Source organism: Hyperolius riggenbachi, chromosome 3, assembly GCF_040937935.1.
Source record: "Hyperolius riggenbachi isolate aHypRig1 chromosome 3, aHypRig1.pri, whole genome shotgun sequence".
Taxonomy (NCBI): Eukaryota; Metazoa; Chordata; class Amphibia; order Anura; family Hyperoliidae; genus Hyperolius; species Hyperolius riggenbachi.
The window spans coordinates 76,235,628-76,249,658 of record NC_090648.1 but is presented as its reverse complement, the minus strand read 5'-3'; the positions used below and the strand labels follow the sequence as shown (position 1 = coordinate 76,249,658).

Below are 14,031 nucleotides of genomic sequence, written 5' to 3'. Positions count from 1 at the left end.
CATTTCTGCTTAATTTGTCTGCGTCTATGTTCAATGTGCCCTTGAGATGGACTGCTCTCAAGGACAACACATTCCTTTCTGCCCAAAATAAAATCTCTTCCGCTTCTTCCTGCAATAACAGGGATCTCGTGCCTCCCTGTTTGTTTAAGAACGCCACCGTTGTTATATTGTCTGACTGAATCAGGACGTGTGATTGACCCAGAATGGTCTTCGCTTGAATCAAAGCCAATTTCACAGCTCTCAATTCTCTCCAATTCGAGGACATTTGGGACTCTGTTTTTGACCATTTGCCCTGGAAGGCCAAATGCCCCACATGAGCCCCCCAACCCCACGAACTTGCATCCGTGGTTAAAATCTGATCTACCGGCTCTTTCCATAGTCTTCCCTTCAACAAATTGACCTCCTCCAACCACCATCGAAGGGACAGGGAGACTGATGCTGGAATTGTTACACGCATCTCCAGGCTTTGAGGCTGACCATCCCAATTCTCCAGGAATACACGCTGGAGTCTCCTTATATGAGACAATGCCCATGGCACTGCCACCATTGTTGAGGACATCAACCCCAACACTCGGGAGACCAATCTTAGCGTAGGTCGTAACTCCTGCAATTTTTGAACTGCCAATTTTACCTTTTCCACTTTTTCCTGTGGAAGAAACAACTTTTGACTTAAAGAATCTATCAGAATACCCAGAAATACCATATTTTGGCTTGGATCTAGGCATGATTTTTCTCGATTTATAATCCAGCCCAAGGATTGTAAATGAGTTGATACTCTCTGCAGATGATGCTTTACTTGTGCCTCCGAATTTCCCAATATCAGTAGGTCGTCCAGATAAGGCACTACAAGGACCGACTCTTCTCTTAATGGCATTAGAGCTTCGCCTAGGATTTTTGTAAATATCCTTGGTGCAGAAGTGATCCCAAACGGGAGGCATAGGAACTGAAAGTGCCTTACCTGCCCGTCTATTTGGAGGGCAAATCTTAAGAATTTCTGTGACCTCTTGTGAATTGGGACGTGCCAATAGGCATCTCTGAGGTCTAGAGATGCCATAAAAACCCCCGGAAATAACAGATCTCTTACTGTAAAAATCGTTTCCATACGAAACTTTTTCTTTCTCATGAATGGATTTAGTCTCTTTAAGTTTAGAATCAATCGGAATCTTCCCGATTGTTTCTTTACTAGAAATATTGTTGAATAGAAGCCCTCTTTTTGTTCCTTCTTTGGAACATCGCAAACCACATTTTGATCCAACATATTTTTTAATATTTGCAGGATCTCGGGAAAAAGAGCCAGATCCTTTGGATGTCTTGACACAATGAATCTTGACGGAGGGGGTAAAGCAAACTCTGATAACCGAATTTGACTGTCTGCCGAATGAATGGACTTTTTGCCATCATCGACCATTTGTGGGCAAAGTATTTTAGTCTTCCCCCCACCGCCACAAACGAGTCATTGTGGCTTCGTTTGAGATTCAGAGGGCTTAGACCTAAAACCCCCTCTTCTGGATTTGTCAGAGAACCATCTTTTGACTCCTTTCTGCTCTCTAACCGGTTCTTTTTGATCAGCTTTTGGTTTACGAAAAAAACGTTTATTTGCCGTTTTTTGTTTCTTAGGAAAGGTCTTTCTTTTATTCGAAGTCCTTTCTAGAGCCAAGTCCAAATCTGGACCAAACAGCAAATCTCCAGAAAAAGGAACTCCACACAGTCTGTTTTTGGATGCTAAATTACCATCCCAAGTTTTTAACCACAGAGCCCTGCGTGCCACATTCACCAGAGCCGTTGACCTAGCGGTAAACCTAACCGCTTCCGCCGAGGCATCTGCCAAATAGTTAGCCGCCTTATTTATAACCGTGATGGATTCCAATAACTGTTCAACTGAAGCACCTGCCAGAATGCTAGCTTTCAGTTGATTGACCCATAATTCTAGTGTTCTGGCTACACATGTAGAAGCTACCGCAGGCCTAAAGGAAGCTGCCGTTGCCTCCCAAGATCTCTTGAGATAAGCATCAATTCTCTTATCTACCGGATCTTTAAGATCCCCTAAATCCTCAAATGCCAAATCACCTGGTTTGGAAACTTGGGAAAAAGGAGCGTCCAATTTTGGACATTTGTCCCAAAGAGCCGAATCCTCAACAGTGAAAGGAAATCTGCGTTTTACTGTTTTGGAAATAAGCAGCCTCTTCTCAGGATCTTTCCATTCTCTAAGAATCGACTGCTTAATAGCATTGTGGACAGGAAAAGTAAGACCTTCTTTCTCCTCCATCCCCTTATATAATTGATCATGTATGGACAGACCAGACACTGTATCCTTATTCAATTCCAGCGTATCATTAATAGCTGCAATCAAGGCTTCAGTATCCTCCACACGAAATTTGAATCTAGAAGATGTATCAATTTCAATCTCTCTAGAGTCAGACTCAGCCGAACTAACCCCTGTCTCCCCCTGATCCTGATTCTCACTTTCTGAGATAGGATTCAAAACAGGAACAGACACAGTAGCAACCTGAGAAGTAGAAGCACATGCTACTGTTAAAGGGGATTTAAATGAAGCCAATGAAGAGTTAATCTCTTCCCTAAAAGCCTGCAAAGTCTCCTGTACAGAGGGACCTGACTGCTCTCCTAAAACTTTCTCCATACACTGTTGACACAAAGTTTTGGAGTATGGCAATGGCATCTTAACGCTACACATAGGGCATCGCTTATAGGTAGGAGGAGGCCTCGCCTTATCTCCTGCATCATTCTGTTTAGTCTGAAAAATATATAGAGAAAAAACAGCAGATATAAGCACCATTCAAATGCACCTTAGCGTATGGCTCAGAAAGAGATCCCATACTCTCACCTTCTGAGCGGCTGGGTTACTCTCTGCCTTATCCGGCGCCGACATCCTGGAGACATCCAGCAGCCAAGACAGCAGTCTCTCCTCTGCAGAGTAACTAATGCCCGCCAGCCACGCACAGCGTTCTCTTATCCTTCCGCCTAGAACTCACGGAGGCGGGACCGGAAGTGACGGAGAGAAGGCCTGACAGGCTAAAGCGCGTCTTCCGGCATACCCGCCGGAAGATACGCGCCACAGGGGAGCCAACTTGGACCAGCGTCCATCATGCGCCATGCACCTCCCCACGCTCAGCCCGCAACAGCACGCCAGCGCTTACCTGCGCTCCGGAACCAACCTCATTCAGAGCGGGAAAAGAACGCCATGCCTTCCACACTTGCCCTCCTACAGTTAGGAGCAGAAAGGTAGGCAAACTTCACTCGGGTGTCCAGCGTGAAGCGAAGGCTAGATGGCCTCGGTACCACCATCTCAGCCGCCCATAGAATTAAAACCTGCAGCCCAGCACACAGGCTCAATCCTTAGGGGAGATGCCGACCTGCCTGGACGCAGGAACAAACAGCACTGAGGGTGGACTAACTGTTACAATGTTTTATAGGGGAAGTGCTGTCTGTTCCTGCGTCTGGGAGGGGCGACGTCTCACCTTGCCCTGAAGGATTGTGGGAAAAAGAATCCTTAACCCCTCCTGGATAGTCATCGGTTCCTGGGTCTACCCGCTTAAATCTCAGTAAAGCATCTTCAGTATCTGAGGTTTTTTTTTTTTGGGGGGGGGGGGGGGGGGGGGGGAGACAACATTACAGTGGTGTCCCTGGAAGAGGGGGAGAATCCACCTTCAGGTGCTGAGTCCGAAGGGGGTTCAAAGAGAACCCCTAGGTTCTTGTTTAGTCCAGACGAGACAGCTGAGCTCCTTAAAGGAATACTATCAATACCCAAGTATTCTAAAATTACAATATACAAATAATGTCTAAGTAGCTGTGTAAACATTTTCCTACTTTTCATGTTAAATATCAGAGGCAAAAGCTTTAATTTGAATGTAGGATTTAGCTACATTGGGACAAAACAATTGCAGAAGGTGTGTCTGCTTCAGTGCACAGCCAGTGTTGCATATCAGACTAGAGTCTCTCAGAACGCAAAACAGTATAAAAAGCTGTGACAAAAGCTGTGAGCTTTCTCACTCAGTTACACACAGGGTTAACTGATCAAGTGTGTGAGGGGAATTCCCCTCTCCTCATGGCTCATTCTGCCCTCAGTTTTGGCTTAAGTTTGAAAGTATTTTGATAACAGTAAACAAAAAGGTTGCCAGTGAAATGTATACACCAGTACATAGCAGTCCCAGTATAGTGCCCAGCGTGCCCCAGTATAGTGCCCAGTGTGCCCCATGTGCAGCTAGTATAGTGCCCAGTGTAGCCCCCCCTCCCCCCGCTCCTGTTACCTGTTATGAGCTGGCGGACGCTTCCTTTCACAGATTCCCCGTAGCCACTCTGAGGTCTCACTTCCTTCCCTCCTTACAGCAGCTGCGCAGGAAGTGTTGCTGTAATAGGAGATGCTGCATACCTCAGAGCAGCTACGGGGAATCTGACAGGAAGCAGCCGCCAGCTCATAAGGGGACAGGAGCGGCGGCAGCGGGGGGGGGGGGGGGGGGGCGCGAGAGGCCAGACCCGCTGCGGCCCAGCTGGCAACTGCCCACGGACCGGCAGTGGGCCGTGGCCCGGTGGTTGGGGACCCCTGTCTTAAAGGGAATGTCCAAGAAAAAAAAAAAAAAAAAAAAAAGTTTACCTGGGGCTTCTACCAGCCCCATGCAGCCATCCTGTGCCCTTGTAGTCACTGCTGCTCCAGTCCCCCGTTGGCAGCTTGCCGACCTCGGAGGCCGTCGGGACGCATTGCGTACATTTTTATGCATTCCCGCTAGTGCAGGAACATTAACACATACATTTTTACGCATTGCTGGTTCAATGCGTAAAAAAATTTATGCATTGAACCAGTAACGCGTAAAAATGTGTTAATGTTCCTGCACTAGCGGGAATGCGTAAAAATGTATGCAATGCGCCCCGCTGACCGAGGTCGGCAAGCTGCCAGCGGGGGGACTGGAGCAGCAGTGAGTGACTACGAGGGCACAGGATCGCTGCCTGGGGCTGGTAGATAAGCCCCAGGTAAGGGAAACTTTTTATTTTGCTTGAACCTTCCCTTTAAGGACATTACGACTCCGTTGCAAAACCCTGAGCTTAGTCTTTTCACAGCTAAATCAGCTAGGAGAAAGTTTCATTTTGCTCAAATTGATTTAGATCAATGGGTTATATTATCCACTTCGGGACCAGCACCCTCTGCCCCCTTAAGGACCAGAGGGGGCTGGAGAGTGCTGGTCCCGTAAACCGCCACTTCCCGACGAATCACCGCTAAATTCCGCTGCGCCCGACGAACACGCCGCTCTATCCCCGCCGCAGGCTGCTCTCTCTGCCGTTGGTATGACGGCAGAGCGCTGTGCGCCAGTCAGGAGCAGTTTTCATTGGCTCCTGACCCTGTCACTCCATGTAAGCCAATGGGAACGGCTTACATGAATGACAGGGCCAGGAGCCAATGAAAACTGCTCCTGCCCGGCGCACAGCGCTCTGCCGTCATAGAGGCGGCAGGGCAGCACATTTTCGCACAGACCGAGCGGGACAGCGGCAGACAGGCAGGGGTGCACGGTCAATGGCACGTAGAGTTTACGTCCGGTCAGAGCCGCAGCGCCCCCTGCCTGCCGTAGATTTATACTGCGGCGGTCCACAATAGGTTAAAGATTAATAAAGTGCCAACATATTCTGTGGCACTGTACAAAGATTCATGCAACGCAAATTTTGTGCTAGTTGTAAGGGAAATCTGAGAAGTCAATATTGGGTGTATTTATACTTACCTGGTGCTTCCTCCAGCACAATGAGGTGTGTGGGCTCCCTCACGTGTAATCTGGCTGGCAGTGCTGTGCCCAGAGCACAGCAGTGAACAATTACAGGGGGAATAGAGGAGGAGAGAAGAGGCCTGGAGGGCAGGGCTGTGGAGTCAGCAATTTTGGGTGCCTGGTGTCAGGTTTCATAAACTGAAAAGTTGGATGATTTTTGTACCAACTCCACAGCCCTGCTGGAATGAGCACCAAGTATAAATACACCTGTTGACATCTCAGGTACACTGAAGGGGGAGGAATAAAGGAGGGTGGAATTAATCCTGCCTGTGTCAGATATTCCCAGTAGGAACCCTAACTAGAATTGTGCTAATATTTCCTCCCTCTGCTTCCTCAGACATTCCAGATTCAGCACCTACCTCTTCCCCAGGGTGACACCAGCCAGCTTAATGAGGTCCCTCATGCAGGGTGTAATGATAGTTGGCTGCTCGTCACTGTCTGCAGCATCATCATAGCTCTCCACCTGCTCCACCACAAACTGTGCGTGTCTCAGCAGAGAGTCTTCTGTGAAGCGGTTGAAGTTCAGACCAGCGGGAGGTACAGTAGTCTGGAAGAGACAAGAGGTGGTGAGGAGTCTGTAGAAATATACAAAGATACTGAAAGCCATTTGCACCGATTGACTCACCTCTATCTTGTTTAGCAGATCTTCATAAGTGGCATCCGGACTGTGCTGAAGAAATTCCACCACAATCTTACTCATATAGATCTTCTCCTGCATCAGCGCATAAGTTGGGCTGTACTCCTCACTGGGGTCCATCAGAAAGTAATCTGCAAAGGCTGTAGCAGGAAGGAATAAATATCTACCATGCTGTTGTACAAGGAGGGCAGATGGGAAAAAAACCTCAATTACTAGTCAAACTTTGAGGAATCACTAAACTGTAGTTAAACTAAAGTGACACTTCAGCCAATTGCCACTTTATAAATCTGGCAATTTGAAGCAGTTACTTTTGTGGAAACATCTTTTCTGCCAACCGCTAGTTTTATAGATAAGTTCCTAACGTTCTACTTGAACAATAGGAAGTGCCTCAGAAAGCTAGGCGAGTGAAATCCTAAAAAAAATTTTAAGTTAAGGAACTCCTGAATTAAAGATGAATGTCCAGAGTGGATGCTGTGTTTGGAAAGTCAAAAAAGTAGGGAACAAAAAAAAATAAATAAATAAAAAAAAAAAAAAAACACCATACAAGTTAAAAACTAGCAACCGATGAAAAGGACCGTAAAGAAGGGAAGTAGAGCAGCCATGTAGCAGAGATTAAGGACCGGAGGAATAGTTCAAGTCTGCAGTAAGTAGACCATAATGGGTATGGCCATTGCATCTCTGCAGATTGAGATACAGCCTTAGAAAGGGGAAGTGGGATGGGGAACTTCTGCCCTTGTACCTCATCAGCTGATTTAGCTTACTTATGACTAGTTCTCCGAAACACGCAATTATGAATATTTCCAGTTTAATATGCAGGCTAAAAATTCTAAGAAACTTGCCTGTTGTGAAGCCAATCAAGGCTTTTTCTCCTCCATCAAATCCAGTTATCCACCAGGCATTGATAGGACCCATCTTCCTAGCCCTCACGCCACCTAAGAGAGTAGTAAGCATTAGTAAGTTGTACTAGGCACTACACATGGCAAACAGGAATGCTAACCACAGTGTGCTGCCCACATTACACAAGAAAAACACTCACCATCTACAGAGGGACTGTCATCATAGATTGGCTTTACTACACCACTGAAATACAGCTCAACGTTCTTCTCAATCAACCCAGAGTCAAAAGGACACAGATGTCCCCTCTTGTCGTAAATACTGGAAATTGAAAGAAACCTTTAGGGAATGATTCAGTTCATAAGGTTTGCTGAAGGCATTTTTTTTTGTATCTGAGACACAAACCTGAAACAAGTCACTTTGTGCTGGGGGAGGTCCTCGTAGCTTTCAAAGCCATCTTCATTAGACTCAAAAAGAGACAAGCGCTCGTCTGTTAACATTTCTGGCTCATCCAACTAGTAAAGGGGGAGAGAATAGAAATGGAGTAAAACATTCGCACCGAGCTAAATACCCCATATATCCCACTAAGTTTTTTTTTTTTTTTCTCATATCAACCTTCTGGGCATTTCTGCCTGGATTCAGGTGTAAAAAGCAGTACATTGTTTATTTTTTTTTTTAGCCTATAACTTACCAAAAACGCTCAAGGAGTCTAGACATACAGAGTAATAAAATCCTTTGGAGGTCAGCTTTTGCATGGAAATTTGCCATTTTTACATTGTAGCAAATTGTTGCTCAGCTTATCAGTTTGCCTAAACTATTTCTAATATCGTCAGTCAGCAACAGGTGCATCATGCTCAGCAGATCCTTTGATAGATGTGCCAGGTTTAGGCGGTAAACTTCAAATGGGACGAGCTGCTGGATCTTGGTATTAAAAAAAAAAAACACCCACACTGGAGATTTGGGCGCAGCCATAGGCCATAATAGGAATTACGGCTATAGCAGAGCTTAGTGAGTAATGAGCTCAAATTACTACAAAACCCTAATTCGGCTGCCAGCAATATCTGGAAGCCGAATTACATCTTTCACAACTATCCATTATGACCTGGAGAGGAAATCGTATTTAATGCCACCAGGATGAGCCGCTTTACCCTGCACCCAAATCTCCCGGTGGCTTAAAGAGACACTGAAGCGAAAAAAGTGATATGATTTGTATGTGCAGTACAGCTAAGGAAAAACATTAAGATCAGATACATCAGTCTAATTGTTTCCAGTACAGGAAGAGTTGAGAAACTCCAGTTATCTCTATACAAAAAAGCTATTAAGCTCTCTGACTAACTTGGTCGTGGAGAGGGCTGTTATCGGACTTCTTATCTCAACTGTAATTGAACTGTTTACTTTTCCTCTGCTAGAGGAGAGTTCATTACTTCAGACTGCTCTGAAAGAATCATTTTGAATTCTGAGTGTTGTGTAATCTGCACATATTATAGAATAATGCAATGTTAGAAAAACACTATATACCTGAAAATAAAAGTATGAGAATATTTTCTTTGCTGCTAATCTATTATTCATAGTACACAACCAATTCATCATTTTTTTTTCGCTTGTGTCTCTATAAAAGGACTCCGAGCAGTGCAGAAACTATGGAAAGATGAATATCATTTTAAAGATCTTTCTCTTTCCACTGATGTATAAACCGCCGCCCTACGCCTTTTAGTTTTCACGATTTAAATGGCCGCAAATTCGTTCACGAAAGTAGAGAAAACTAAAGGCGTAGGGCGCTAATTTAGATATCAGAGAGGAGAAAGAGCTTTAAAATGATATACATCTTTCCATAGTTACATTGTATTACACAGGGCGACACTTTCCCCAGTGTCAGCAGCTCCATTCTGCTGAATGGAGCTGCTACTTTAGGAAAGTCGCCCTGTGTAATACAATGTAACTATGGAAAGATGGACATTTTAAAGCTCTCTCCTCTCTCTGATAACTTAATTGGCGCCCTACGCCTTTTAGTTTTCTCTACTTTCGTGAACGAATTTGCGGCCATTTAAATCGTGAAAACTAAAAGGCGTAAGGCGGCGGTTTATACATCAGTGGAAAGAGGAGAAAGAGCTTTAAAATGATATTCATCTTTCCATAGTTTCTGCACTGCTCGGAGTCCCTTTAAGCAGATGTATGCCGAAAGAGTGGGGCACATCTGGCTACAATACTAGGGTGGGACACATTTAAAGGGGGCTGGACCCAAATAATTGTGTAACGTATACCTTGTTTTATACTGTTATACCGTGGAATCTCATACCGTTGCAACCCTACTCATAACCACTGTTTGAGATAGTGTCAAACACCTTCCAAAGTATATACAGATGTAAGAAATGCTCAATTGCTAACACAAGACTGGTTACTACACATGGCAAGTAGCAGCAGCTAACTCACTTTCTACCCACTTCACAGAGCAGATCATTGTACAGCAAGTCTGTATGGGATAATGCTACTTGCAACAGTCATGCAACCTTACTTGCCTCTAATTGACCATTTGCAACCAATTTCAGCTTGCATGCAAATTGACTGGACCAGTCTCAATGAGCAGGAAGTGTATCGGATTGTGATCAGTATTCTACTTACTGCATCATCAGGATCTCCTTGAAAGAACTTTAGGTCGGGGTCATCCAGATATTGCCGACAGTCCATACACTTTGGAGGAGGGGTCTGCAGAGACAACAAAGTAGTTAATTTCTCTGTAATCATGAAATCTAGCGCAGCACATGGAGGAGAGGCAGGAAATCTTACCTTTGGCGTTTGTGTGGGTTTTGGTTTAGGAATTTCAGCTTTCTCAGACCTACCAAATAAGACAAGTTACATTCACAGGACTGATATCCAAGTACTGAAAATAGAGTACTTAAAATCACTAGTGTTTTGAAAATCACTTGGATAAGGTGTTTGCATGGGATTGTTCAGAGCAATGTTATTTTTCCCCAAAAGTCCTGCATTTTGGAGGGGGATTATGCCTTAAAGTATATCAAAAGTGGTAATTTGCTCTAAAAAGCACTAAACAGAGCATTTTTCTAAGCTTTCACCCAAAGCTATTTAATGCCAGAACAAAGTTTACAACAACTACAAACTACCTACAACCAAATGCTCCAAAATAGCTAGGCACACCAGAATCACTACTGCAAATACCTTCTACTTAGCTTTTTTTGGTGTGAACTAGGCACAGGTTAAACTCTCGTCAGATAGCCAAGTACTGATTGCCACACCAAGCCTACTAAGAGGAAGGAGAGGGCATTAAAATGTACACCAATTTCTCCTCCCATTTAGCGACTTGGCACAAAATTTTCCCACAAACAAAACATTTACTTTCATTTCTACATGCGCTATGGATGCTGCAGAGACACTACCCCTCACACGACTGAACAGCGGTTAGCAAAAAAATGCTCATAAGTAAGGCTGCTTTTTGGGTGGGGAAGGGGAGGGTGGGGGGGGGACATTTGTTCACTTATTAGAATATCCCTTCTTAGGACACTTACCCAAGCTCTTCACTGGGTTCGACTTTAAGCTTTTTCTCCACCTGTTCCTACAAGAAAAAGAAAGCCAACATGGTCAGACCGTAAGGAACCAAGCTACACAACATCACAGCTCTCCTACACACTGCAGCATCGAGAACATTAAGCAGGGAGTGAAAGGGGTGTTCCTAAGCAAACGCTGAGGGGAACTCACTTTCAACCTGCCCATAAGCGATGCTCTGCTCAGACAAATATCACAGATGAGCAGAGGTGGGTGTGATTGAGTGGATGGTGTTGTGCGCGTCACAACATCACATCAATCCCTGGTTAAATTTCCCCTTTGAGTAACTTGTTACGTACAAGCAGCCTTAAGAGCAGTAAAATCTGCAGCCTATAAGTGGCTTTACCTCCTCTTCGGTGTGCTCATCTTCAGGAACTGTTTCGGGTTCAGGTTTTACCTCACCATTTGTTTCAGGTTTACGCTTGTTAGACCTGTGTGAAATATGCAAAACACGCTGTCAGTTCACTGTAGAGATTCTATTTAGAAAGACAGCAAAATGAAAATGGGTAGAGATGGAGGGGGTGGGGTTGTTTGTTGAAGAAGATCTCCAGATGTGAGACAGCTGCATGTTGAGATACTAACTAGAGATTGGTCAGTTCTTTCTGCATAATTATTCCTCAGGAGAATTCATGGAAAAGCAGATCTGGTTTAAAATTCTCCAATTGTGCCCCGATTAGACCGAGCTAAAAGGATTGCGACCAGCCAGAGACATTCGGTACATGATGACCTGCCACCAAGTTTGATTCTCCTTTAGGGGACATTCAACCATAATGGATATCAATGGCTTGGACTTCAGTTCTCAGAAGAGCAGCAATACTCAAACTCCTCACAGCATTACTTATCAGACGTGACCCAATCAAAAATTTAAATACCGCGAATCTCAAATACCAGTTCCATTTGACTAGTAAAGGGTGGTGCATATGGTGGTGAGGGGGGAGGGGAAAGCCCGAGCACTAGTAAACAGACAGTTGGCAGTCCTTGTGAGGGTCATTACTTGAGGTGCTGTTGGTTCCTGGAAGAGTCCAGCGCCTGTATATTCGCACTTGTGGCATGTAGATGAGCCAGTTTATGCACCACTTTTTTGGTGAGACGTCTGAGACCATGGGATTGCTGCATGTACATAGTAGGGGAGGTTTTTCCCTGAAGAACGACTGAGTAGATTTAGCAGGACAAACTTCATTTAAACCATGTGGAAAGGTTTGAATGAGTTCACTTTTGTTTTTACACAAAGTAAATTTATAAACCTCTCCTATGAACGCTCTCAAACCTTTTCACATCGTTTAAATGAAGTTTGTCCTGCTAAATTTACTCAATGTTGTTGCACCCCCCTCCCCATTATGCAATTACAGCAACTCAATATTTGATGTTTCAAATAAAGTTGCACAATCCAATTTGTCTGCCGCAAGTGTAAATATACAGACATATGCCAGCCTCTTCCAGTGTGCCTGCTAATCTGTAGCAACTAAGCTGGTGTGGAGTCTAATTACCTTGGTTATTTAGGTGAAATGTTCAATTAAACCCCAAATTCCACACATAGGAGTCAGGAAATGGGATGATTTTATACAAGCAGTATTCCTCTTTGGTTAATAAGAGATTACACACCCTTTAGAGAACATGGACATGATGGTGGGCTGTTTTCCAGCACTTTTTGCAGGAGTGCGGTTTCGGCCAGAGGATTCTGCAGAAGTCAAAGGTACACATTAGGCAGTATAAGATAACTGACAACACAATCCAATAAGCCTAAACTTACCACAGGTTCCCTCCCCCCCCCCCCCCCCTTTAAAAGCTCTTCCCATTCCTTCAGTAATAAAAACTTTATCACTACTTAGCACACTGAAATGATCTATATATTTTGCGCGTGACAAACTAGGCTTTCTTTGGGCAGTACTTTATGCCAAGTATTATATTATATGCATTTTACAAAGATAAGAGAAAAACAATTCACAATTTCTCAGCTTTCAGCCATTGTAGTAAAGTAAAAAAAATGTGCTATTGTATGTTTTATTTGCCCATTTGTCCCAGTTATTACAATGTTTAAATTGTGTCCCTAGTACAATGGATGGCGATAATTTTGGGGAGGGGTGGAAGGAGTTAATTGTATTTAATTTTTCTATGGTAAGAGTCTAATGGTGTATTTAGATATAGTTTTACTTTTTGGCCACAAGATGGTGCTATACTAACTCAGTTTTCAAAAAAAAACAAAAAAAAAAACAGTAAACACTTGGTTCGTTTTCTATCAACCTAAGGATTATTAGGAACACCTGTTCAATTTCTCATTAATGCAATTATCAACCAATCACATGGCAGTTGCTTCAATGCATTTAGGGGGTGTGGTCCTGGTCAAGACAATCTCCTGAGCTCCAAACTGAATAAAAACACACGATTGGTTCACACGATGGCCAGGGGCCCCAGACCTCACTGGCCAGGGCCCCAAGGCCAACATGCGATACCTGGAGGGGAGTGCAGGTGGGCCTGGACCTCACACCCAGGCTCTGGACCTCTCACATTCAGGGAAGGAAAAAAAAAAAAAAACAAGAGCAATAGAACACAGCAGTACATGCATCCCTCCCTGTGGGAGGGATGCCTGCACGGGACGGTCCTGCTAGTGACGCAACCTTGCGATGGCGTCCAACTGAAGCCTCCCACCTGAATGCTAATGGCTGCTAGATGTGGTATGGCAGGTAAAGGGTTTATGACAGTGCATCCTGATTGGCTGACGAGCACCTGCTGACCACTTAAATGTAGCTGGATGCATGTACTGCTGTGTTCTATTGCTTGTGTGCAAACTTTCTCCAAACTGAAAGTCAGAATGGGAAAGAAAGGAGATTTAAGCAATTTTGAGCATGGCATGGTTCTTGGTGCCAGATGGGCCAGTCTGAGTATTTCACAATCTGCTCAGTTACTGGGATCACCAGCACAACCATTTCTAGGGTTTGCAAAGAATAGTGCGAAAAGGGAAAAAGATCCAGTATGCGGCAGTCCTGTGGGCAAAAATTCCTTGTGGATGCTAGAGGTCAGAGGAGAATGGGCCGACTGATTCAAGCTGATAGAAGAACAACATTGACGGAAATAACCACTCGTTACAACCGAGGTAGGCAGCAGAGCATTTGTGAAGCCATGAGACACGCACAACCTTGAGGTGGATGGGCTACAACAGCAGAAGACCCCACCAGGTACCACTCATCTAAACTACAAATAGGAAAGAGGCTACAATTTGCACGAGCTCACCAAAATTGG

At 44.5% G+C, this 14,031-nt stretch overlaps 1 protein-coding gene across 1 annotated transcript in view; it reads right to left on the bottom strand.

The window, feature by feature from the left end:
* DNMT1 (DNA methyltransferase 1) overlaps positions 1–14,031 on the bottom strand; it is a 59,181-nt gene that overhangs the window by 31,141 nt on the left and 14,009 nt on the right. Inside the window, exons 5-14 of the mRNA XM_068273501.1 lie at positions 12,397–12,472; positions 11,141–11,225; positions 10,758–10,804; positions 10,021–10,069; positions 9,856–9,939; positions 7,642–7,751; positions 7,439–7,557; positions 7,242–7,334; positions 6,391–6,542; positions 6,125–6,312 (exon numbers count right to left, since the gene is read on the bottom strand). Coding sequence (XP_068129602.1) covers positions 6,125–6,312; positions 6,391–6,542; positions 7,242–7,334; positions 7,439–7,557; positions 7,642–7,751; positions 9,856–9,939; positions 10,021–10,069; positions 10,758–10,804; positions 11,141–11,225; positions 12,397–12,472 — 1,003 coding nt within the window. The remainder of the gene's footprint in view (positions 1–6,124; positions 6,313–6,390; positions 6,543–7,241; positions 7,335–7,438; positions 7,558–7,641; positions 7,752–9,855; positions 9,940–10,020; positions 10,070–10,757; positions 10,805–11,140; positions 11,226–12,396; positions 12,473–14,031) is intronic.